Source organism: Lutra lutra, chromosome 8, assembly GCF_902655055.1.
Source record: "Lutra lutra chromosome 8, mLutLut1.2, whole genome shotgun sequence".
Classification (NCBI taxonomy): Eukaryota; Metazoa; Chordata; class Mammalia; order Carnivora; family Mustelidae; genus Lutra; species Lutra lutra.
Window position 1 is genome coordinate 36773731 of NC_062285.1, and position 27431 is coordinate 36801161.

Here is a 27431-nt window from a genome sequence, read left to right on the forward strand (position 1 = left end):
CACTACTCCTCTCCAAGCTTTGTTGTTGCCCCTTCACCTTCATGCGTGCATCACACTATCTGTATGTGGAGGGGTATCCTTCTTCACTGAGGGTATTACAAAGGTGAGGACTATAATGAGGTCCCAGCACTGTGTATGATGGGGTGGCACATAGTAGGACCTCAATAATTATTGGCTGAGTGACAGCATGAAGGCACCCTTGACAGGATCGGGTGGACAAGCTCATTTGGCTCCATCTGGAGATGCTCAGATGAGGTCCTATGTACTCATTGCAGGACACCCCCAGCCTGCCCAGGGGGCGGGACCTTGGTGCGTTTCCAGGGACAGATGGGAGGTCAGGGCCTCTCCACGAGGCTGCCTGCACCCCGGATGTGGGGTGGCCTCCTCACACCCTCCCTGCCTGGCCTGTTGTCACCTGCGTCTTCCTCTGCCCCAGCCTCATGTTCCCCTCTGCAGTTTCAATAGCAGATTCGGTGACCGGTAGTGACCTGGAACAGGGAACCCTGGAAGGCATGGCCCACTGAGAAGCTATAGTGGTGCCAAACAGCTCCCGTTTCCATCCTCAGGGTCCTCCCCATCCGGGCCTGGACCCATCCACAGCCTCTTCCCCTTCTCTCCTCTACATTCTCCACTCACAGAGAAGAACTCTTGGGGCTTAGGGTGGTGAGACTGTGCTTCCCAGCTGGTCTGCCCTGCCCCCTCAGGGCAGCTGCGGAGCCCCCAAAGGTCCTCTTGGTTTCCTGCCCCAACCAGGAGGAAGGGTAGCTCTTTGTGTGTGTTTCTGGGTATAGGTCAGTATGTAGGCCCACCTAAGTATATATATGAAACTCTATGTATTATGTGTCTCTGAGTGTGTGTCAGTGGGTGTCTGTGTGTGCACACAGTCGTTTTCTATGTGCATATGTGTGTGTGTCATACGTGTGTCTGTGTGTGCACATGTGAATACACACGCATTCCCGTCACCTGGCAGAGTGAAGCTGTGGGCAGACACCTTCGGGCAGGACCTGTATAACACCGTGACCAAGTACTCAGGCTCTCTCTTGCTGCAGAAGGTCAGTAACCCCCTCCTGGGGAGCTCAAAGGGTGGTCAGAGGGCAGTCAACCAGGGAATTCCTCCTGGTGGAGAAGCAGAGTCCTCTAATCCCCGAACATCCATGCTTTAAGGGGTCTCAGAGATCATCTAATCCATTCTCCTCGTTCTCAGATGGGGAAACTGAGGCCCAGGGAAGGAATGATTTGCCCAAGTCACAGAGCAAGTCAGTGGCCAAGAGCAGAGGGTCAGTTCAGATCCCCCAGATGCTGACGCCAGGATAGAATCGGATGGGCCAGAGATTTACCTGGACAGTTCTGTGTAGAATAAAAGGGAGAGGGAGCAGGTGTAGACAGAGTGGGATCCTGCTTTTACACCTGTGAGCGGGCACAGGGAGGACGGAGAAAGGGGTGAGCACCTGGAGGGGCTGCTTGGGCGGGAGAAGTAGATGAGTGGGCCTGCCGCCCTCTGCGGGGAGAGCTTCCCTGACCTCCAGTTCTCAGGACCTCCAGCCACGCAGGGCGCTGGAGGGCACCCACATGGGGCCTTAGCTGAGGTCTAGCCCACGCCTGGCTCCCCAGCAGGAAGAGGGCCTTGATTGTCAGGACGGTGCACCAGCTTGTCCTTGCCTTTATTTATTAATTACTTTATTGCAGATTGATACCAAGTCTGTCCTCTTACTGGATTATAAACAACCCCATTCTCTCTGAAATTTATAACTCCCAGACCGGTTTTAATAATAGCCTGCCATTCTCTATTATTACCATTGGCTAAGAGCTTTATACTCACGATTTAATTTTCACCACAACTTCATAAAGTGAGTACGATCTTTGCCATTTCCTAAATGTTGCTAAGAGCAAATCTCAGGTTTTTATGCCAGAGCGCGGCCACACCGCAGCCCCTTCCTTGGGCCGCTGGGCGGGGCCAGGGCGGGCACCTACTTCTCCCGCGCCCCCTGCAGGCCGCTGTAGCAATGACAGCTCGGACCCACTTCCGCTCACGTGGAGTTTCCACCCAGTGAAGCACCAGGTCGTTTGATTTTCTCATTTGTGCCCTCCAACCCTAGGTGAGGCAGATGCAGCAATAATGACGTGGCCATTTGGGGTAAAAGCATTCTAGAGCGTGCTCTAAAGCCATCCAATGTCACATCTTGTAGATGAGGAGACTGAGTAACTCACGTGAGGTCACGTGGTCACAAGGTTGCCAACACTAGGTGAGAGATTATCTCCTGCGAGTCCAAAGAGTAGACTTGAACCCAGCTCTCTTAACTCTCCTAGATTCTCCAGCAACTCCGGCAGCATGAACCCTTGTAATTGCTGCTGAGCTCTGCCCAGGCAGTGAGAATTATAGTTAACGCTGTTGGGAGCAGGGGCATGCTGATACCTGGGGCATCAGGGAAAAATGAACTGCTCATAGTCCCTGTGAGCAGCCCCAGGGAGGCATCATGACTGCATAAAGAAGATGGAAATCTGGGAGACCTGGGCCATCCCAGGTCCTCCATTCAAGGGCTGTGTGACCTTAGTCAAGTTTGTTGACCTCTTTGAGCCTCAGTCTACTCCCTTTTTAGGTTATTAACCACAGAGTTAATGTCCAGAGTTCCTGGAACACAGAGAACTTTGATAAGAGGCAGCTATTAATGGTAGTGGGGGCAATTATACCAGAAGGCGAGGGCCTGTCCTTACCTCTCCTTGAGTCAACAAGACTCCACAAGTGTGAGTGCATTAGTTGAGAGGATGGAGGATGCATGTAATCATGTACAAGGCTACAGGTGCGTATCTCTCCCACTTCCCCCACACAGAAATACAAGGATGTGGAGCCCAGTCTGAGTATCTCGGAGGTGGACGGCTTAGAGCTGGTGAGGAAGTTCTCAGAGGATATGGAAGCCATGCTCCGCAGGAAAGTAGAGGCTGTCAAGGTACTCTAGGTTCTATGATTTGTGGAGGGGTTCTGCCCCAACCCCCATGACACCAAAATGACCCTCAATGTTGTGCTCCCTTTATCCTCTTTCCCACACCATCTTCTTCCTACCTTATGAGTGTCTGCTTTGTAGCCTCATGAGCCAAAAGATCCTTGTAAAGGAGAAAATGTTGGGAATCAAGGGAAGAGAGGTGGGGGCTGGAATTTGAACTCTGCCAGAGGGATCCATGTCCAATACAATAGGATCAACTTACAGTGTCAAGAGGGGTTCTGCATCACAACCTCATATTCAGAGACGGGCACAGAGCAGGTATAGAATAAAGTTTTAGGGGGTCACTAGCTGATGAATGAATGGGTGGATGGATGGGTGGCCAATGGGTGGAAGGGAATACAGCTGGATGGAGAGCTCAAAAAGCAAGCTCCTTCATCTCCTTTCCTTTTTCTCCTCTCCCCTTTTCTCCTCTCTCCATGCTCTCCTCTTCTGCATATCAGCCCACCCTTCATGGCACCCACATGCTCTGAGGGCCACCCAGATCCCAGAGGTACTTAGAGTGCTGGGCCTCGTGTTCAGGTGATTCCCACATTGCACATCCACTGAGCAGGAAGGACCTGCCCCAATATCTTTGAGGACCTGGCTAGGTGGAGAGACATGGTTCCTGCTCCACCCAGCCAGAAATCTGACCATCCAAGACCAGTCTTATCCCAAAAAGGACTCCCTTGGGGGAACCAGGAAAATGACGGAGCTAGGATGGTAGATTGTGCAGGGGAGGCCAAGGTCAGAGTTTGGGGAGAGAGCAAACTGCAGTCTGCCCAGTGGGCCTGCCTGGCTCCCCACCTCCCCATCAGAACCCACTTTCTGGGAAGCATCAGCGTCAGAGTCTCTGGGGCCTTCTTTCCCACAAGTTACAATTTGCAGCCTCTTTTCCACAGCTTAGGGGAGAACATCGTAGCATCAGAGATGATAACTTGGGGACTGGAGAGCCCACTCTGGACTACGGCGTGAGGACACTGATCTCACAAACAACCGACACGGGCAGTCTGCCTCCTTCTGTCTACGGTGCTGTTTGAAACCCCTCTCTGGGCACAGACATTGGGCACCCCTTTGGGTGCTGGTCCTTGTTCTAGAACAAAAGTAATTCTGCTGCACTCCCAGAGGCAAGGGCTCTGGGCTCTCTGGGGCTCCGGTTGCACTGTCTTTCCCATGGCTCCCACTGAGGAAACCAACCAAAAGAAAAGAGTGCTTGCTTGGCCAATCTCCAAGTACCAGGCCCCACTCCTGCCTGGGGGTTCCATGGGGGCCTCAGTCACAAGCCCTTCTACATGGCATCCGTCGGGAAATTTCCTGCAAAGCAGCACTAAAATTATCTTTGCCCTGTGAATAATGCTTCAGTGAAAATGGGAGCATAGATATCTTTTTGAGATTCTGATTTCATTCCCTTTGGCTATATAACCAGAAGTGGGACTGCTGGATTATAGGGTAGTTCTGTTTTAAGTTTTTGGGGAACCTTCATACTATTTTCTATGTGGTGGTACCAATTTACATTCCCATTGACAATGCAAGGGTTCCTTTTTCTCCACACCCTCACTTGTTATCTTACATCTTTCTAATAATAGTTGTCAATCCCCTGCACACCTTCCCTCTGGTGACCACCAGATTGTTCTCTATATTTAAGAGTCTATTTTTCGGTTGGTCTCTTTTTCCTTTGTTTTGTTTCCGAAATTCCACATATGACTGGACTCATATGGTATGTGTCTTTCTCTGACTTATTTCACTTGGAATTACAACCCCTAAGTCCATACATGTTGTTGCAAATGGCAAGATTTCATTTTTTATTATGATTGAGTAATATTCTATTATATATATATATTACATATATATAAAATATTCTGTTCTATATATATAGAGAATATATATAGAGAATATATAGAATATATATAGAGTATATATAAGAATATATATTCTATTTTATATATACATATAGAATGTATATATATACATATGATTGAGTAATATACATATAAAATAGAATATTACTCAATCATAATAAAAAATGAAATCTTGCCATTTGCAACAACATGTATATATAACATATATATATAAAATAGAATATAATAAAGTAATAAATAGAATATTACTATTAATACTATTAATATTACTATATAATAGAATATATATACACCACATCTTTTTCCATTCATCTATCAATGAGCAAATGAGTTGTTTCTATATCTTGGCTATTGTAAGTAATGTTACAATAAACATAGGGAGGCATATATCTTTTTGAATTAGTGTTTTTATTTTCTTTGTATAAACACCCAGTAGTGGAATTACTGGATAATCCAGTACTTCTATTTTTAATTTTTTGAGAACCTCCATATTCTTTTCCATGGTGGTCGTACCAGTTTGCATTCCCACCAGCAGTGCACGAGGGCTCTTTTTTCTTCATATCTTCACCAACACTTGTTATTTCTTGTGTTTTTGAGGTTAGCCATTCTCACAGGTGTAAAGAGATATCTCACTGAAGTTTTAGTCTGCACTTCCCTGATAATAAGTGATGTTGAGCATCTTTTAATGTGTCTGTTGGCCATCTGGATGTCTTCTTTAGAAAAATGTCTAGTCAGGGGTGCCTGGGTTGTTCAGTCGTTAAGAGTCTGCCTTCAGCTCAGGTCATGATGCCTGGGTCCTGGGATCAGGCCCTGCATCGGGCTCTCTGCTCAGCAGGAAACCTGTTTCTCCCTTTCCCACTCCCCCTGCTTATGTTCCCTCTCTCTGTCAAATAAATAAAATCTTTTTTAAAAAGAAAAGAAAAGAAAAATGTCTATTCAGTTCTTCTGCCCATTTTAATTGGATTATTCTGGGTTTTTAGTTTTCTGTTGCATTGTATAAATTCTTTGTATATTTTGGATATTAACTCCTTATCAGATATATCATTTGCAGATACCTTCTCTCATTCAGTAGGTTGCCTTTTGTTTTGTTGGTTTCTTTCGTGTGCAAAAGCCTTTCATTTTGCTATAGTCCCAAAAGTTTAATTTCACTTTTGTTTACTTTTCCAGAAGAGACAAATCTAGAAAAATGTTTCTATGGTCAGTGTCAAAGAAATTACTCCTTGTGTTTTCTTCTAGGAATTTTGTAGTTTCAGGTCTCACATTTAGGTCTTTGATCCATTTTGAGTTTATTTTCCTGGACAGTGTAAGAAAGAGGTCCAGTTTCATTCTTCTGTATGTAGGTCTCCAGTTTTCCCAACTGTAGGTTCACTCTGTTGATTGTTTCCTTTGGTGTGCAGAAGATTTCTGGTTTGATGCAGACAACAAAAGCAAAACAGAAATGGGTGATGCAATCTCATTTCTATTTTTGCTTTTGTTCTCTGTGGTTTTGATATCATATGCCCCCACAAAAAGACCAGTGTCAAGAAGCTTTTTCTTTATTCTTTCTTCTAGTAATTTTATAATTTCAGGTCTTACATTTAGGTCTTTCATTTATTTTGAGTTGATTGTCTTTTCTTTTTTTATGTTGTTTTTTTTATTTTATTTTATTTTTCCAGTGTTCCAAGATTCATTGTTTATTTTGAGTTGATTTTCATATCTGGTGTGTAATAAAGGCCCAATTTAATTCTTCTACATGTAAATATTTAGTTTTCCTCATACCATTTATTGAAGAGACTATTTTTTTTTTTTTGCCATTGTGTGCACTTAGCACCTTAAAGATCAGTTAATTGTGAAATGTATGGATTTCTATCTGGGCTCCATTCTGTTCTATTTGTCTATATGTCTGTTTTTGTGCCAATACCAACTGCTTTGATTATTGTAGCTTTGTAATATACTTTGAAATCAGGAATGTGTAATGTGAAATTAGCTTTGTTCCTCTTGCCCAAGATTGTTCTGGCTACTCAAGGCCATCTGTGGTTCCATATAAATTTTACAATAGTTTTTTCTATTTCTGTAAAGAATGACCTTGGAATTTTGATAGGGATTGCATTGAGTTTATAGATCACTTTGCGTAGTTGGACATTTTTTTTTGTATTATTATTCCTCTTTTATTTATTTTGTTATGTCAGTCACCACATAGTACATCATTAGTTTTTGATGTAATGTTCCATGTTTCATTATTTGCATGTAGCACCCAGTGCTCATCACAACACATGCCCTCCTTAATACCCATCACCCGCTACCCCATACCCCACCCCCACCACTCTGAAACCCTCAGTTTGATTCCCAGAGTCCATAGTCTCTCATGGTTTATCTCCCCCTCTGATTCCCTCTCCTTCAGTTTTATCTTCCTTCCCCTAATGTCCTCTGAGTTATTCCTTATATTCCACATATGAGTGAAACCATATGCTAATTGTCTTTCTCTGCTTGACTTACTTCACTTCACATAATGCCTTCCAGTTCCAGCCATGTCGATGCAAATGTTGGGTATTTATCTTTTCTGTTGGCTGAGTAATATTCCATTGTATATATGGACTATGTCTTCTTTATCCATTCATCTGTTGAAGGGTATCTCCGCTCCTTCCATAGTTTGGCTATTGTGGACTTTACTGTTATGAACATTGGGGTGTATGTGCCCCTTCTTTTCACTACATCTGTATCTTTGGGGTAAATACCCAGTAATGCAATTGCTGCATTGTAGGGTAGGTCTATTTTTAACTTTTTGAGGAAACTCCCTCCTGTTTTCTGAAGTGGTTGTAACAACTTGCATTCCTATCAACAGTGTAAAAGGGTTCCCCTTTCTCCACAATCTCACCAACATTTGCTATTTCCTGCCTTGTTAAGTTTTGCCATCCTACTGGTGTAAGATGGTATCTCAATGTGATTTTTATTTGAATTTCCCTGATGGGAAATGATGTTGAATATTTTTTCATGTGTCTGTTAGCCATTTGTATGTCTTCTTTGGAGAAGTGTCTGTTCATGTCTTCTGCCCATTTTTTGATTTGATTATTTCTTTTTTGGGTGTTGAGTTTGAGAAGTTCTTTATAGATCTTGGATACCAACCCTTTATCTATAATGTCACTTGCAAATATCTTTTCCCGTTCCAAGAGTTGCCTGTTAGTTTTGTTGACTGTTTCCTTTGCTATGCAGAAGTTTTTATTTTGATGAAATCCCAAAAGTTCATTTTTGCTTTTGTTTCCCTTACCTTTGGAGACGTGTCATGAAAGAAGTTGCTGTGGCCAATGGGTAGTGTTGTCATTTTAACAATATTAATTTTTAAAAGAATATTAATTCTTCCAATCCATGAAAAAGGATCTTCCTATTATCTGTGTCTCCTTTAATTTCCTTACTTCCCATGATGCTCTGTAATGCTGGCATCCTTTCCTTTTTCTTTCTTTTTTTTTTTTTTTTTTTTTTAGTTGTGGTAAATACACATTATACAAAAGTTGCCAGTGAGGAACCTGGGTGGCTCAGTCAGTTGAGCATCCAACTCTTGGTTTAGGCTGAGATGATGATATCAGGGTCATGAGAGAAAGCCTGGCTTTGGGCTCTGTGCTGGGCATGGAGCCTGGTTAAAATCTCTCTCCCTCTCCCTTTGTTCCTCCTCCCTTGCTCATACTCTCATATGCTCTCTCTCTAAAAATAAGATAAAATAAAATAAATATTTAAGTTACAATTTTAATCATTTTTAAAGTGTTCAGCTCAGAGGCATTAGATACACTCCATGCAACTATCATCACTATCTAGTTCCAGAACTTTTCATCACTCCCAAACAGAAACCCTGAACCCATTAAGCAGTCACTCTAATTTCCTTACCCCCCTGATTCTTTGTAACCACTAATCTGCTTTCTGTCCATAGATTTTCCATTCTGGATATTTCACAAATGTGGAATTATACAATATGTAACCTTTTTATATCTGGAGTCTTTCACTTCATGTTTTTAAGGTTCATCATGTTTTAACATGTACCAGAACTCCATTTATTTTTATGGTTGAATAATTTTCTATTTATGGGTATCCCCCATTTTTTGGGATGTTCATCAGTTGATGAATATTTGGATTGCTTCTGTCTTTTGACTACTGAATATGTATATTTGTATGTATGTGTGTAGAATAGATACATATGTGAATATATGTACATACACATTTTAATAGACTTTATTTTTTTATTTTTTTAAAGATTTTATTTATTTCAGAGAAAGAGAGAAAGCATGTGTGCAAGCATGGGGGGGTGCCAGATGGAGACGTAGAATCCCCTTGGAGCAGAGAGACTGATACGAGGCTCGATCCCAGGACTCTGGGATCATGATCTGGGCCGAAGGCAGACACTTAACTGACTGAGCCACCAGACACCCCTAGACTTTGTTTTGGAAGAAAGTACAGAGTTTCCATATACCCCTGGCCCCACAAATACACAGTCTCCCCATCTATCAGCACTTCCCACCAGAGTGGCACATTTGTTACAATTGATGAACCTATATTATCACATGATTATCAGCCAAAGTCCAGGTTTACATGAGGGCTCACTCTTGGTGTGGTACATTCTATGGGTTTTGACACATGGATCCAAAATTATAGATCATGCAGAGTAGTTTCACTGCCCTAAAAAATCCTCTGTTTTCTGCCTATTCGTCCCTCCCTCCCCAAAAACCTCTGGCTACTACTGATTTCTTTTCCTTATTCTGTAGTTTTGCTTTTTCCAGAATGTCATGTAGTTGGAGTGCAGGACGTAGCCTTTTCAGACTGGCTGCTTTCATTGAGTAATATGCATTAGGTTTTGGCCATTGTGAGTAGAGCTGCTATAAACAATTGTGCTCAAGTTAGTGTTTGAGTACCTCTTTTCAGTTCCCTTGGGTAAATTCTTAGCAGGAGAAATTACTGAAGACCTTCTGGACTTGTTTTGCCCATTCATTCTCCCTTTTGTGTTCCTATCCTGCAGAATCTAGTAGAGGCTGCTGAGGAGGCTGACCTGAACCATGAATTCAATGAGTCTCTGGTGGTGAGTCTGCCTGCTCCCAGAGCTGCTGCTGGGAGAGTATAATGACTAATGGCCGAACCACAACCAAGGGCCAGGGTCACCTGAGTACAAGATACAGAGGGGTGGGGGAAGGGAGGTCCCACGCTGTATTTTGATGTGCATAGGATTTGTATGAACCTACAGTAGTAGTTTAATTCTGAAATGTTCTCTGGTCTTTAAGAAGAGATTCATGGACCAGGTAGGAGAGATAGCTATCAAGACTTGGGGGGCAGGGGACAGAGCAGTAGTCCACCCATTCCATAAACATGTATTGCCCAACCACAATGGGTTAGCCTCTGCAAAGATTAAAAAGTCAAGAAGCTCATAGACCAAATTACTCTAGCATAAGGCATGTAACCAGCCCATGAGAGTTGGTAAACAGAGTTACAAGAATACAGAAGGGAAGGGGTAGAGGCTCAGATGCTTCAGCAGACAGGGTGGCTTTTGGGCCAGCCTCAGGCTGAGGGGGATTTGAGCAGAAAAGGCATGGAGAAGCTGAAGGAAAAGAAAAGACACCAAAATTGGAAAACACAAGATTGTAGAAATTGTGAATGGTCAGCTCTGTATATCCAGGGGATGGTGAAGTGGAAAGTGATTGTGGACAGATAGGAATCTGGCCTCGCTTCAGCTCAGAATGGCACATGTTGAAGGGTTTGAGCAAGGGAGGGACACAGTGGGATCTGTGTCCTTGCTGTCAGTGGTGTTGTGGCATGGGGTGGGACGTAGGGTGTCTTGAGGGGGCTATTCAAGATCTGAACCAGGTGGTGTGCAGGGAGTGGGGAAGAGGCTCTGATTATGGCTCTAAGTGTGGTCATCCAAGTGGACACCCCCAACACTGCATGTTAGAGCCAGAGATCACACTACTGACTCCTCAGAGAGGCACTGGGGACACAGGCTGTTTCTTAAAGAGAGAAGCCTTCCCCTCCTAGAACCCACTGTTCCAAGTCTGTAGGAGCTCCCCACACAGGAAAAAAAATTGTGGTGCCCATGATGTTGCTTCTGTCTCTTTACCTCACCTTAGATCTCTGGCTGCTTGTCTCTGGCTCAGATCACGCTCTACAGAGTGGGGAACTGAAGCAATAATCTAGACCATTTACAACAAAAACCAAGTGAATCAACCATGCACTCCAATATCTGGCTATGTATTGTCTGTATGTGTGATGCAGATTATTGTCTGAGTTGTCCACGGCTGTTGCTGGTATAGACGCTGTCAATCTGTCTGACCCTGTCTCCCACGTCTGAGTCCTCTGACCTGTGCCATTTGTTTTTCTCTCTCTCTTGTGTCCACACTGTCTGTCCTGCTCATGCTTGTCTGCTCCTAGTTTGACTATTACAACTCTGTCCTGATCAACGAGAGGGACGAGAATGGCGATTACGTGGAGCTGGGGGCTGAGTTTATCCTCGAGTCCAATACGCACTTCAGCAACCTGATGGTGAACACCTCCATCAGCAATGTGCAGCTGCCCACCAACGTGTACAACAAAGGTAGCTCCCCACCTGACACTCTCCCTGAACAGCTTATACTGTAAGTTTTAACGCTATGCCTCCATTTTCCTGATAAGCCATGAAGGTTATAAACTGAGTCTCCAACCTCCTTCACTGAGGAGAACAAGAAGAAGGGATTCTCCCAGTCTGGACTGGGAGAAAGCTCAGTGTTGCTGGATTGGAGGGTGTGAGTGTGGCTTTCTGAGTGTGAGGTAGCAGGCAGCTGTGAACAACATCACTGCAGCCTGTGTGTGTGTGTGTGTGTGTGTGTGTGTGTGTTCAGTGGGTGAAGAACCGGTCACTGTTGCTTGTGACTTAGTTTCCCTGGCGGCTCCTTCTATAATCTCATCCTTTAGACCCAGACATTTTAAATGGAGTCTACATGTCTGAAGCCTTGAACCCTGTTTTTGTGGAGAACTTCCGGAGAGACCCAACACTGACCTGGCAATATTTTGGCAGCTCCACTGGATTCTTCAGGATCTATCCAGGTAGGGACATGGGAAGGCATCTCTATGGCCTTTTCAGCTTTTCTTGGAATAAGGCAATAGAGGCATTGGAGACGGACCCTGGCACTTAGGCCCCCAGTGAATGAACTCCCCCCCAATCCAAAAGCATCTCCAAACCACACTTTGACACCCTTTATAACATGATAAGCACATTTATGATAGTTATTAAATAAATGAATCAATCAATGAATCAATGACACCATCAATCACCATGGTAACCAGCCCCAAAATGTCCACATTAAATTCTTGTCCCATGAAAAGCACTGTGGAAAATTCAAAAATAAGATAAAACAAGTCTTGATCCTAAGAAGTTTACATCCTAATTGGAGACATGGAGCATACTTGCTTGAAGTGCTCAATGGCAATGTAAAAAGTGTCACAGATTACTGTGTGATTAGTGGCCAACTAAATGGACCGCATGGGGAAAGCTCCCTTGTTCATCAATAAAAATAAGAAACAGAAATATCTACCACAACATTTGCATTTTACTCCAACCCATTTTTATATTTTTAGCACACTATCTGGAAAGTCTTGAAGTTGCCCTGCATTTCTGAGACAGGAAAGCAGAAAAGTCCTAAAGGATTTTTAGTGTTCCCAGGCTGAAAAAGCCAGTTCCTCTGCAGGACTACACGGGGATCTTAGAGCCCACAGGGTTCCTGTTGTTAGCATGCCCTTATCTCTCTGCCCAAATCCACAACCAGTCACTGGTTCTTTTCTGCTCTCCTGAGCCTCGATGAGCAAGCTCATCCCCTTTCCATGTAACAGCCCTTCAAGTGCTTGAAGTCAACTCACATGTCAATGGGGCCTTCTTCAGGGTAGAATTCCCATAAGTATTTCTGCCATACCAGGGCTTCCAGAGACATCAACTTGTGTGCAAATAACACTGTCCAGTTATAGTCTGCAAAGAAGGGGGCAATTTCTCACATCCACATCCACATTTATAGATACATGTCAGCCCTCAGGTGGACTCTATTGGGTTGACCATAATCCTTGACCATGCTACACTGTTCCTATGAGTCCAGGCAGGCCTATTTCTATTTATCTTATTTTTAATTTGTTTAAAAGAGATACTTGTGTATACATGACCGATGCAAAAACTAGAATGTTACCAAACCTCTATCTACTTAATATGCTCCTCCTCTGATCTGCCCTTGGCCCCCCAACTTACCCCCAATCCCACCCTCCCAATGACCAGGTAACAGCTATCCTGCACTTCGAACTTACCATCCATTTGAATTTTTTGGCCGTCTGCTTAGTTATTTAGTCTTTTTTTTTTAAAGATTTTATTTATTTATTTGACAGAGAGAGAGATCACAAGTAGACAGAGAGGCAGGCAGAGAGAGAGAGAGAGGGAAGCAGGCTCCCTGCTGAGCAGAGAGCCCGATGCGGGACTCGATCCCAGGACCCTGAGATCATGATCTGAGCCGAAGGCAGCAGCTTAACCCACTGAGCCACCCAGGCTCCCTAGTTATTTAGTCTTATCTCATATTTACACACACACACACACATCTCCTCAAAAATGTATTGTTTTGAAAAAAAATGTATTGTTTTGTTTAGCTCATTTTTGAAATTTATTAAACTGGTTTTATGTATAGACTTTCAGAGCGTACTTTTTTATTCAGTATTATACTAGCAACATTCATCTGGGTTGTCACATATATCTGTACTTTGTCATTTTTGTTCCTGTATCATATTCTTGGGGGCCAATATATCAGTTCATTCATCCTTCTGATCCTGTCTGGGTTGTTTGCAGTTTGTTTTTCTTCTGGTTTTTTGTTTGTTTGTTATTTCTTATTTTGGTTTTTTTTTTTTTTCTTTTAAGAACAGGGTTGCTATGGACATATCTTATGCATGTGTCCCGAGACATATTATAAGAGCTGCTCTTGAGCATGTACCTAGGGATGGAATTGTTAGGTCCTAAGATACAGGACTGTTCAGCCATGGCAAGAGTGCAAAATTGTTTTTAAATGCTTGCACCAGTTATAATCCGATCAGCCATGAATAAAAGGTTCTGTTGATGCACATTTTCTCAAACACTGGGTATTGTGAAATGTTAACCATTTTTGTTAATAACACTTTAGTACAAAATGGTATTTCACTGTGGTCTGACACTGTGTTTCTTCCATCGCTTAGGAAGTTGAGCATCTCTTTCTACCTGTGTCATTTGTTGTATGTTTTTCTTCTTCTGTGAAATGGCTGTTATGTCTTCTGTCTGTTCCCTTTCCTAATGTTAACCTGTCTTTACGGTTTTATGAAAACCTAACTCGATCATAGCAAATTAGTCTTTTATGCGTTGTTGGATTTAGTTTACTAGTATCTTTTTTAAAAAGATTTTATTTATTTATTTGACAGACAGAGATCACAAGTAGACAGAGAGGCAGGCACAGAGAAAGGGGGAAGTAGGCTCCCTGTTGAGCAGAGACGCCCCTGATGGGGGGCTCAATTCCAGGACCCTGAGTTCATGACCTGAGCTGAAGGCAGAGGCTTAACCCACTGAGCCACCCAGGTGACCCTAGTTTACTAGCATCTTGTTCAGGACTTTTTGAGTAAAATGGTCTTGTAATTTCTTTTTCTGGTACTGTCTTTGTCTGGTTTTCAAAATTATACTAGCTTCATAGAATAAACTGGGAAATATTCCCTTTTTCTGGTTTTTGGAAGTCTTTAAATAAGTTAGAGTGATGTTTTTTTCCTTGAAAGCTTGTTAGAATTCATCTATAAAACCATATAGGCTTGGAGTGCCTGGGTGGTTCAGTTAGTTAAGTGTCTGCTTTGGCTCAGGTCATGATCCTAGGGTCCTGGGATCGAATTCCACTTGGGCTCCCTGCTCAGTGGGAAGCCTGCTTTCCCCCACCTCACTCCCCCTGCTTGTGTCCTCTGTCACTGTGTCTCTGTCTGTCAAATAAATAAATAAAATCTTTTTTTTTAAAATAAGCCTGATGTTTTCTTTATGGGAAAATTTTAAATTACCACTTCAAGGAATTTATGCTTATGGGCCTAATAAAGCATTCTATTCCTTCTTAATTTGGTAAAATACCTTTTCTAAGATTCCATCTCTCTTGTCTGAGTTTTCAAAACTATTTTCAGGAAGCTATTATTCTATTATCTTTTTAATCTCTGCTGTATCTATAATTATTTCCTGTTCTTATTCATAGTATTACTCATTTTTTTTTTAATCATTGCACCACTGGGTTCTCTGTTTTGTTAGTCTGTCTCAGGAGTCATCTTTTGTCTTCATGGACTACTCTCTATGGCTTCTTTGTTCTCCATGTCACCTGTTTCAGTTCTGACCTTAGCTCCTCTTCTTTTTTTAAAAAAAGATTTATTAATTTATTTATTTATTTGACAGAGAGAGTGAGAGAAAGAGAGATCACAAGTAGGCAGAGAAGCAGGTGGAGAGAGAGGGGGCAGCAGACTCCATGCTGAGCAGAGACCCCGATGTGGGGCTTGATCCCAGGATCCTGAGACCATGACCTGAGCCGAAGACAGAGGCTTAACCCACTGAGCCACCCAGGCACCCCCTTAGCTCCTCTTCTCCCTTTCCTTGGATCTATCTGCTGTTCTTCTTTCCAACTTATTAAATTGTACACTTAGCTTTAACTTTTAGCCTTTCTTTGTTACTAAAGTAAAAGGGTTTTTTTTAAAGATTTTAATTTATTTATTTGATAGAGATCACAAGTAGGCTGAGAGGCAGATGCAGGGGTGGGGGGAGGCAGGCTCCCTCCTGAGCAGAGAGCCCGATGTGGGGCTCCATCCCAGGACCCCAGGCCCATGACCCGAGCCCACCTAGGTGCCCCTAAAGTAAACGTTTTTAATGAGACTCTGGACCTAGAAGCTCCACTTTTGCTGTCTCTCATTAGGAGTGGTTTCTAAATTTTTTAAATTATAGTAAAATACATATAACATAAAATTTATCACCCTAACTTTTAAATTGGAATGATAATTGATATACCTATTATATTAGTTTCAGGCATATAACACAATGCTTCAATTTTTTTATACATTACAAAATGTTCACCTCAAGAGTTCATTACCTTCTGTGACTGAACAATTATTACAGTATTATTGACTATATACCCTATGTTGTACATTACATCCCTGTGACTTATTTATGTTATAACTAGAAGTGTTTATCTCTTAATCCCCTTCACCTCCTTTGCCCATTTCCCAACCACTCACCTCTGTCAACCACCAGTTTGTTCTCTGAATCTATGAGTCTGTTTCTGTTCTGTTTTGTCTGCTCATTTACTTATTAGATTCCACACATATGGTATTTGTTTTTGTCTGAATTATTCACTTAGCCTAATATTCTCTAGCTTCATCCATGTTATTGCAAATGGCAAGATTTCGTTGTTTTTTTTTAATGGCTGAGCAACATTCCACTGTGTGTGTATAGATATAGATATAGATACAGATATAGATATAGATACAGATATCTCACATCTTCTTTATCCATTCATTTTTCAATGAACACTTATGTCACTTCCATGTTTTGCTACTATGTTGGTACTGCAGGAAACATAGGGCTGCATTTATCTTTTCAGATGAGTGCTTTTATTTTCCTGAAACAAATATCCAGAAGTGGAATTGCTGGATTGTGTGGCAGTTCTATTTAATTTTTTTAGTATCCTCCATACTGTTTTTGGTAAGGGCTGCACCAATTTACATTTCCATCAATAGTGCACAAGGGCTCCTTTTCTCCTCATTCTTGCCAAAGAAATAACTATTGTTATTTCTTGTCTTTTTGATAATAGCCATTCTGACAGGTGTGAGGTGGTATCTCACTGTGGCTTGATTTGCATTTCCCTGATGATGCATGACACTGAGCATCGTTTCATGTGTTGGTTGACCATCTCCAGATCTTCTTTAGAAAAGTGTCTATTTGGATTCTCTGCACATTTTTTTAAAGATTTTATTTATTTATTTGACAGAGATCACAAGCGGGCAGAGAAGCAGACAGAGAGAGAGGGACAGGGAAGCAGGCTCCCCACTGAGCAGAGAGCCTGATGTGGGGCTCGATCCCAGGACCCTGAGACCATGAGCTGAGCCGAAGGCAGAGGCCCAACCCACTGAGCCACCCAGGCACCCCCTCTGCCCATTTTTAATCAAGTTGTTTGCTTTTTTGTTGTAAGTTGTATGAGTTTTTTTTAATATATTTTGAATATCAACTCCTTCTTGTATGTATCATTTGCAAATATTTTCTTCCATTCAGTAGGTTGCCTTTTACTTTGTTGACGGATTCCTTTACTGCAAATTTTTTTTAGTTTGATGTAGTCCCATTTAATTTTTGCTTTTGTTACTTTTTTTGCCTAGGCAAAAAAGTATTGTAGGAGGGTTCCCCTTTCTCCACATCCTCGCCGATACCTGTCATTTCCTGACTAACTAATTTTAGCCATTCTGACTGGTGTGAGGTGGTATCTCACTGTGGTTTTGATTTGTATTTGCCTGATGCCGAGTAATGTGGAACACTTTTTCATGTGTCCGTTGGCCATTCAGATGTCTTCTTTGCAGAAATGTCTGTTCAGGTCTTTTGCCCATTTCTTGATTGGACTTTTTGTTCTTTGGTGTTGAGTTTGATAAGTTCTTTATAGATTTTGGATACTAGCCCTTTATCTGATGTCATTCGCGAATATTTTCTCCCATTCTGTTGGTTGTCTTTTGGTTTTGTTCACTGTTTCCTTTGCTGTGCAAAAAGCTTTTGATCTTGATGAAGTCCCAATAGTTCATTTTTGCCCTTGCTTCCCTTGCTTTTGGTGATGTTTCTAGGAAAAAGTTGCCGCAGCTGAGGTCAAAAAGGTTGCTGCCTGTGCTGTCTTCAAAGATTTTGATGGATTCCTGTCTCACCTTGAGATCTTTCAGCCATTTTGAGTCTATTTTTGTGTGTGGTGTAAGGAAATGGTCCAGTTTCATTCTTCTGCATATGGCTATTCAATGTTCTCAACACCATTTGTTGAAGAGACTGTCTTTTTTCCATTGGACAGTCTCTCCTGCTCTGAAGAAGATAAGTTGACAATAGAGTTGAGGGTCCATTTCTGGGCTCTCTATTCTGTTCCATTGATCTACATGTCTGTTTTTCTGACAGTACTATACTGTCTTGAAGATTACAGCTTTGTAATAGAGCTTGAAGTATGAAATTGTGATGCTGCCAACTTTGGTTTTCTTTTTCAACCTTCCTCTGGCTATTTGTTGTCTTTTCTGATTCCATATAAATTTTAAGATTATTTGTTTCATTTCTTTGAAAAAAGTTGATGGTATTTTGATAGAGATTGCTTTAAATGTTTACATTGCTCTAGGTAGCATAGACATTTTCACAATATTTGTTCTTCCAATCCAAGAGCATGGAACGTTTTTCCATGTCTTTGTATCTTCCTCAATTTCTTTCATGAGTACTCTATAGTTTTCTGAGTATAGATTCTTTGTCTCTTTGGGTAGATTTATTCCCAGGTATCTTATGGTTTGGGGTGCAATTGTAAATGGGATTGACTCCTTAATTTCTCTTTCTTCTGTCTTGTTGGTGGTGTTGTTGGTGTATAGAAATGCAACCGATTTCTGTGCATTGATTTTATATCCTGACAATTTACTGAATTCCTGTATGAGTTCTAGCAGTTTTGGAGCGGAGTCTTCTGGGTTTTCCACATAAAGTATCATATCATTAGCAAAGAGTAAGAGTTTGACTTCTTCTTTGCCAATTCAGATGCTTTTTATTTCTTTTTGTTGTCTGATTACTGAGGCTAGGACTTCTAGTACTATGTTGAATAGCAATGGTGATAGTGGACAGTCCTGCCATGTTGCTGACCTTAGGAGAAAAGCTCTCAGTTTTTCCCCATTGAGAATGATATTTGCTGTGGGTTTTTCATAGATGGCTTTTATGATATTGAGGTATGTACCCTCTATCCCTACCCTGTGAAGAGTTTTGATCAAGAAAGGATGCTGTACTTTGTCGAATGTTTTTTCAGCATCTATTGAGAGTATCATATGGTTCTTGTTCTTTCTTTTATTAATGGGTTATACACATTGATTGATTTGCAGATGTTGAACCAAACTTGTAGCCCAGGAATAAATCCCACTTGGTCATGGTGAATAATCCTTTTAATGTACTGTTGGATCCTATCGGTGGAATTTTTGCATCCATGTTCATCAGGGATATTGGTCTGTAATCCTCCTTTTTGATGGGGTCTTTGTCTGGTTTGGGGATCAAGGTAATGCTGCACTCATAAAATGAGTTTGTAAGTTTTCCTTCCATTTCTGTTTTTTGGAACAGTTTCAGGAGAATAGATACTAATTCTTCTTTAAATGTTTGGGAGGCTTTCTGGCCCTGGGCTCTTGTTTTTTGGGAGATTTTTGATGACTGCTTCAATCTTCTTACTGGTTATGGGTCTGTTCAGGTTTTCTATTTCTTTCTGGATCAATTTTGGTAGTTTATACATCTCCAGGAATCCATTTCTTCCAGACTGTCAAATTTGCTCATGTATAGTTGCTCATAATATGTTCTTACAATTGTATTTCTTTGGTGTTGGCTGTAATCTCTCCTCTTTCGTTCGCGATTGTATAATTTAGTCCTTTCTCTTTTCTTTTTGATAAGTCTGGCCAGGGGAGTATCAATCTTATTAATTCTTTCATAGAACAAGCTCCTAGTTTTGTTGATTTGTTCTACTGTTCTTTGGGTTTCTATTTCATTGATTTCTACTCTGATCTTTATTATTTCTCATCCTCTGCTGGGTTTAGGCTTTATTTGCTGTTCTTTCTCCATCTCCTTTTGGTGTAGGGTTAGGTTATGTATTTGAGACCTGTCTTGTTTCTTGAGAAAGGCATGTTGTGCTATATACTTTCCTCTCAGGACTGCCTTTGGTGCATCCCAAAGATTTTGAACAGTTGTGTTTTCATTTTCATTTGTTTTCATGAATTTTTTAAGTTTTTCTTTAATTTCCTGATTGACCCATTCATTCTTAGTAAGATGGTCTTTAGTCTCTATGTATTTGAGTTCTTTCCAACTTTCCTCTTGTGGTGCGTTCTAGTTTCAAAGCATTGTGGTCTGAAAATATTCAGGGAATGATATCAATCTTTTGGTGCCAGTTGAGACCTGATTTGTGACCCAGAATGTGATCTATTCTGGAGAATGTTCCATGTGCACTAGAGAAGAATTTGCATTCTTTTGCTTTGGGATGGAATGTTCTGAATATATCTGTGATGTCCATCTGGTCCAGTGTGTCATTTAAAGCCTTTATTTCCTTGTTGATCTTATGCTTAGATGATCTGTCCATTTCAGTGAGGGGGTGTTAAAGTCCCCTCTATTATTGTATTATTGTCAATGTCTTTCTTTGATTTTTTTTTAATTAATTGGTTTATATAGTTGGCGCTCCCATGTTAGGGGCATAGATATTTAAAATTGTTAGATCTTCTTATTGGACAGACCCTTTAAGTATGATATAGTGTTCTTCCTCATCTCTTATTATAGTCTTTGGCTTAAAATCTAATTGTCTGATATAAGGACTGTCATCCCAGCTTTCTTTTGATGTCCATTAGCATGGTAAATTCTTTTCCACCCCCTCACTTTAAATCTGGAGGTGTTTTTGGTTCTAAAATGAGTTTCTTGTAGACAGCATATTGATGGGTTTTGTTTTTTTTTATCCACTCTGATACCCTGTGTCTTTTGATTGGGGCATTTAGCCCATTTACATTCAGGGTAACTATTGAAAGATAAAAGTTTAGCGCCATTGTATTGCCTGTAAGGTGACTGTTACTGTATATTGTCTCTGTTCCTTTCTGGTCTATGTTACTTTTAGGCTCTCTCTCTGCTTAGAGGACCACTTTCAATATTTCCTGTAGGGCTGGTTTGGTGTTTGCAAATACTTAATTTTTTGTTTGTCCTGGAAGCTTTTTATCTCTCCTTCTATTTTCAATTACAGCCTAGCTGGATATAGTATTCTTGGCTGCATATTTTTCTCATTTAGTGCTCTGAATATATAATGCCAATCTTTTCTGGCCCTCCAGGTCTCTGTGGATAGATCTGCTGCCAATCTAATATTTCTACCATTGTAGGTTACAGACTTCTTGTCCTGAGCTGCTGTCAGAATTTTCTGTTTACCTCTGAGACTTATAAGTTTTACTATTAGATGATGGGGTGTGGACCTATGTTTGTTGATTTTGAGGGGAGTTCTCTGTGCCTTCCTGGATTTTGATGCCTGTTTTCTTTGCCAAATTAGGGAAGTTCTCTGCTACAATTTGCTGCAATATACCTTCTGCCCCTTTCTTTCTTTTTCTTCTGGGATCCCAATTATTCTAATATCATTTGGACTTATAGTATCACTTATCGCTCAAATTCTCCCCTCATGGTCCAGTAGTTGTTTATCTCTCTTTTTCTCAGCTTCTTTATTCTCCGTCATTTGGTCTTTTATATCACTAATTCTCTCTTCTGCCTCATTTATCCTAGCAGTAAGAGCCTCCATTTCTTATTGCACCTCATTAATAGTTTTTTTTTTTTTTTTTTTAGTTCAACTTGGTTAGATTTTAGTTCATGTATTTCTCCAGAAAGGGATTCTCTGGTATCTTCTATGCTTTTTTCAAGCCCAGCTAGCATCTTTATAATAGTCATTCTGAACTCTGGTTCTGACGTCTAATTCTATCAGTACTGCCTCTTGTTTTTTTTTTCTTTGAGGTGAGTTTTTCCACCTTGTCATCTTGTCCAGAGAAGAATAGGTGAATGAGAGAGAAAAATGCTGAAAGGGTAACAATAACCTCAGAAAAATATGCACTAAACAAATCAGAAGAGACCCAAAACGGGGGTGGGAGGAGGGAAAAAAAATATATGATTAGGGTGGTGAATAGAACAGAGCTACACACTTGATTTTGGTTGTATTTTCATCTGTTAGAAGAAACTGCCTCCCAAATTTTTAAAGAAAGAAAAACTTACATATATACAAAATATATACAAAAATAAGGATAAATACAATGAAGGGATGGAATATGACTGTGAAGATGAAAATTTAAAAAGATTTTTAAAAAGGAATTGATAAGAAGTTGGTTTAAAAAAGAAAGAATTTTTTGGGCGCCTGGGTGGCTCAGTGGGTTAAGCCACTGCCTTCAGCTCGGGTCATGATCTCAGGGTCCTGGGATCGAGTCCCGCATCAGGCTCTCTGCTCAGCAGGGAGCCTGCTTCCCTTCCTCTCTCTCTGCCTGCCTCTCTGCCTACTTGTGATCTCTGTCTGTCAAATAAATAAATAAAATCTTTAAAAAAAAAAAAAGAAAGAAAGAATTTTTTTTTTTTTTTTTTTTTTTTTAAGTAGAGAATGTGACCAAGCTGGAGACTAGAACAAAACCATTCACTAGATTCAGGATATATTTTGGTCTGTTAGAAGAAACTGTATCCCAAAATTTTGAAGAAAGAAAAACTTATATGTATATAAAAAATAAGGTTAAATACAAAGAAGGAATAGAATATGGCTATAAAAATGAAAATTTAAAAAAGATTTTACAAAGGTATTGAAAAGATAAGATTTGGTTAAAATAGGAGAGAAGAAAAATTAAGAAAAAATAGGAAAAATAATGAAAATTTATTTTATTTTTAAAGATTTTATGTATTTATTTGACACACACAGAGAGAGGGAACACAAGCAGGGAGAGTGGGAGAGGGAGAAACAGGCTCCCTGCTGAGCGGGGGCCCTACAAGGGGCTCAATCCCAGGACCTCAGGATCATGATCTAAGCTGAAGTCAGCCACTTAACAACTGAGCCACCCAGGCACCCCATAATTAATGAAAATTTTAAAAATTTAACTGAAAGACTGAAGAGTCATGGGCAAAAAGCCATGAATTCTATGTGCTGCATTCCTCTAGCTCTGCAGTTCCACGGTTCTCATTGATCAGTGAACTTGGTCTTGGCTGGACATTCTTGCTGATCTTCTGAGGGAGGGGCCTGTTGCAGTGATTCTTCAAATGTCTTTGCCCGAGGCAGAATTACACCACCCTTGTCTGGGTCCAGGCTAAGTAATCTGCTTATGTTCGCTCTCGGGAGCTTTCGTTCCCTGAACACTTTCCATACAACTTTAGAGCATGAGAATGAAAATGGTGGCCTCCTAATCTCCAGCCCCAGAGGAATTGAGAGTTTCAGGGGTTCCCCTCTTCAGTGAGCCCTCAGAGAAAAGCAGTCAATCATGCCTGTCTCCCTGGTCTCTGGCCGCACTCTCAGCTCACCCAGTCGGTGACCAAGCATTTCTATCTCTGGTGCACAGCCCCGTTTGGAGTCTCCAAACCCAGATGATTCCTGCCACACACTCCCGCACCACTCCTGCTGGTGGAAGAAGGTGAGTCTCCCCAGATCTGCTTCTCTTAGGGTCCCTGTCCAAAGAGCAGTGGCCCAACTGTGCCTTGGATCATGGTTTAAGTAACACTGAGCTGAGAGCCCTCTGCTCAACTCTATCTCTGCCATGGGCTTCCCCACTCTGATACCTGGGAGCTCTGCCACACTCAGGCACCCCTGGTCTTTCTGTGACCCCGTGAGTCCTGCGGCCACACTGTCTCCATGAGGGCTCCACCCCCCACTTAGCCTCTGGATCGACATCCCTGAGTGGAGCAGACTTCCAAAAGTTCCAATTTTGTGCTCTGCTGCTCTACCGCTTGCCAGGAACCGGCCCCTCCCCCCGCAGTCTCTCTTTCCTTACATCGCCTCGGATTCACTTCTCCGCACGTCCTACCTTCCAGAAAGTGGTCGCTTTTATGTTCATCGAATTGCTGCTATCTTTATCTTTGATTTCCTATTAAGTTTGTAGGTTTCAGAATGGTTTGATAACTATCTATCTGAATTCCTGGGACCAGATGAAATTTAGGTCTCCTACTCCTCCACCATCTTGCTCCTCACCTCCTCCTTTGCCTATTTTTGAATTGGACTGCTTGCTTTTGTGGTTCTTGAGCTGTAGTTCTTTATGTTTGGTGGATATTAACCTCTTATCAGATAAATAGTTTGCAAATATTTTCTCCCATTCTATGGTTCTCTTTCCACTTTATTGATTTGATACACCAAAGTTATTGCCTGAGTTTTTGGTGTCATGGTAGTTGTTTAAATTACTATTTGCTTCTAAACATTTTTTAATTTCCCTGTGATTTCTTCTTTGATCTTTTAGTTGTTTAAAAGTGTGTTTTAAAATTTCCAAATATATCCAATTATATTTATCTTTTCATTATAAATTTCTAATTCAGTTTATTTGCAGTCAGAGAACCTGGCATGTGTGATACTGATTATGTGAAATTAGTTGAGATGTGTCAAGTATGTCATCAAGTTTTATAAATATTCCATGTGTGCTTGAAAAGAATTTGTGTGTTCTAATTGTTGGATGAAAAATTCTGTGTATGTTGTTAGACCAAGTTTGTTAATTGTATTGTTTAAATTTCCTATATATTTGCTGATTTCTCTATCTTTGCTGTTTGACCTGGACTAGCTAGCCCCATTGCACTTTCTGTTGTAAGTCTGTTTTGTCTGATATCCATAGAGTGATACTAGTTTTGGGTTAGTATTTGAGTGATGTATATTTATTGCCTTCTTTTACTTCCAACCTTCCATGTTGTTTTGTTTTAGTCCTATCTCTTGAAAATAGTGCATAGCATTTCAATTTTTATCCAAACTGACAATCTCTTTTACTGGCTGGCAAGTTAAACACATTTACATTTATTGTATTGATATAGTTAAACATGCCATTGTATGATTTCTAAAATTTTTACTTGTTCTTCTATTTCTATGTTTCTTTATCCTTGTTTGTCTTTTTCAGTGATTAAATGTTTGATAAATAACCACTTCCCTCATTACTTCTCTATTTTTCTACCAGTTTGGAAATTTTCCTTCTGGTTTTATTTTTAGTAACTACCCCTGCAATTTCATCAGGCATACTAACACAAGATGTTAAAATTAAATAATATCTTTACTCTCCTTCCAGTCACAAAAGGGCTTTGGGATTCTTGCACTTACCTCTCCTTCTACCACCTTGATTTCCATTCCATTGTCATCTAACATTTCCCTTTTTTTATTCCCACAAGTTAGATACTATTACTGTTACTTAAGACAAATATTGCCTATTTTGAATTAACCTTTGTTTACTATTTTATTTGCCCACCTTCATGCATCTCAAGCTGTCTTTCCAAGATCCTTTTCCCACTTGAAGTAAATCCTCCGAATGTTCCCTTCCAGTAGGTCTCTGGGTGGTAAACTGCTCCAGCTTTGTTAATCTGCAAATGTTTTGTTTTATCCTCATTTTATTGTTTTGTTTGGCTTTCAAAGTCCTTTTTTTAAAAAAAAATTATGAGTTACACCAATCATTTCCTGTTGTTATCTTATTTAAACAGAAAAAGGCAAAGTCTTTTTTTTTTTGGAGATGAGTGACTAAGCCTGCATTTAATGACACCCTCCCTGAGAAATGGTTTGCAATAAATAACAGCACAGAGGAACTAGAAACTCCCAAACAGATTTCAGCAAACAACACTGTTGCTCTCCATCAACACTGATGTATTCTTTAATGATTGTTTTTGCTGGGAATGCATTTCTAAATTAGCAATTATTTTCTCTCAACACCTTAAAATTGTGTTTCCATTGTCTTCTGGCTTCCAGTGATGTTGCAAAGATCTGCTATCAGTTTAACTGCTGTTCCTTTGTAAGTATTCTAGCTTTTCTGGCTGTTTTCAAGGTATTTATTTATTTATTTATTTACCTTCAGAGTTGTGCAGTTTCACTACTGTGTGTCCACATGAGGATATCTTATTTATCCTGCTTGGGATACAATGTGCTTACTAGGTCTATGGATTGGGACTGTTTGTCAGTCCTAGAATATGCTGACACCAACTTTGTGACCATTGTCCTTCCTTGTGCTCTCCTTTTTCTCTTTCTACAACACCAGCCAGACACATATTAGCCCTTCTGACTCTAGCCTCTGGATGAATCTTTCAAATGCATGCATTTTCTCTTTATCTATGAATAATCCATTATGCATTTTTTCAACTTAATTTTTTTTTCATTTCTGAATGTTTCATATTCTGAAGGCTGTTTCTTTGTTCCTAACACTTCTTGTTATATATTCTTTCTGGTGATTTCTCTGACACAGATATCCTATATCTTGTATTTGTAATTCAAACACATGTAATCCCTGAAAGGCTACATCTGATGGTTCTTGCTCCTGCTGCCTCTCACTCACACTGCCTGTTTCTCATGTATTTAATAATCTTTGCTTGTGAGTCCATGCCACTTCAAGAGGCAAGCTACCCCTCCAGAGGACCATTTCTATCTCTTCTTGGAGTTGAAGATACCCCTAGCAAGACCACTAAAATACTCTTCTAAGGTTTTGGTTCAGAGCCAAAAACTTCAGACTCAATTCCCCCTCCTCATTACTGTTCTAAGGATCAGATTGCCCACAATCATGCTGCTGTAGGAATGTGGCCTTCGGAAGACCCTACTTCTCTAGCTGCCTACAGGTCTACATCACAGCCATTGTTACTCAAGCTCCCACCATGCTCTGGTCCCGTTTCTTCCTTCCAGGGCTCCTGGTGGCCTTGACCTCTGTCCCTCATTCTTAGAACTCTGCTTTCATTTGTCTGGTTTGGGGGTCATGATCCCTGAAAACATCTCCTACCTTTGAGAGACCAGCAATGCCTCAACGAGTACATCTCATCTGAAGTCTAACTGCTGTGCAACAGGACAATCTCTGGGGGCTCCCAGCCAGACACTCATGATACCGCCACTACTTTTTTTTTTTTCTAGCCCAAACATTACCTACTACAATTTCACCATTTATTTTTCATCTCCTTATCTTGAACCCTCTATTCATCAGTGTTAAAGTCTTTCAAACAGAGATTATGTTGTGGATCATGTCAGTGATATCTGTGCTTTGTGTGCCTTTATCCAAGTTTCTGAAAAGATAAATAAGACAAAAATCTATCCTGGTGCTCTGCTAGTGCTCAAGGCAAGACCTTCCATACACATTCATTCATTTTTCATTCCTGTAAAAAACATGTATTGAGCATCAACTCTGATACATGCTGTGTCAGACACTGTGCTAGGTAATGGGAATCCCTGACCTCAAGGAGCTTACTGTTTATAACCAAATCACTTCTCCCTTTGAACTTAATTAAGCTGAGTAGAAGCAGGTGGGCTAGAGATCAGAGCACCTGCAAGAATAGCACTCTGTCCATGCTTTGCTGATGGTAGTGGATGCTAAAAGTCATACCTCCTTCAAGCTTCCCCTTCTACAATTTGATGTGAGGTTCAGTCACAGGAGACTCAGGCATCACATTTGGTGGTCCTTCCTGTGACAGTAACTCCAACTCTAGGTCTGGGCAGTGTGGGTGGTAGGTGTTCCTCCATAAGCTGGCCTTCCTCTTTGACTGCTGCCTCAATTTACAGGGTGTAATCTAGTGGTCCCACACCCTGCTGCCCAGGCCCACTGCCAGTCCTGCCTTGGGGATGGTCAAACTGGACATCATCACCCAATCATTTCTCTGAAGCAGCTTTGTTGAGCTGGTGCAAAAACCAGGCTTTGGGGGCGCCTGGGTGGCTCAGTGGGTTAAGCCGCTGCCTTCGGC

At 41.0% G+C, this 27431-nt stretch overlaps 1 protein-coding gene across 1 annotated transcript in view; it reads left to right on the forward strand.

Moving 5' to 3' along the window:
- CACNA2D4 (calcium voltage-gated channel auxiliary subunit alpha2delta 4) overlaps nucleotides 1-27431 on the forward strand; it is a 114470-nt gene that overhangs the window by 2391 nt on the left and 84648 nt on the right. The window contains exons 2-6 of the mRNA XM_047742879.1: nucleotides 971-1052; nucleotides 2829-2945; nucleotides 9813-9872; nucleotides 11213-11375; nucleotides 11732-11863. Of these exons, the coding sequence (XP_047598835.1) occupies nucleotides 971-1052; nucleotides 2829-2945; nucleotides 9813-9872; nucleotides 11213-11375; nucleotides 11732-11863 (554 nt within the window). The remainder of the gene's footprint in view (nucleotides 1-970; nucleotides 1053-2828; nucleotides 2946-9812; nucleotides 9873-11212; nucleotides 11376-11731; nucleotides 11864-27431) is intronic.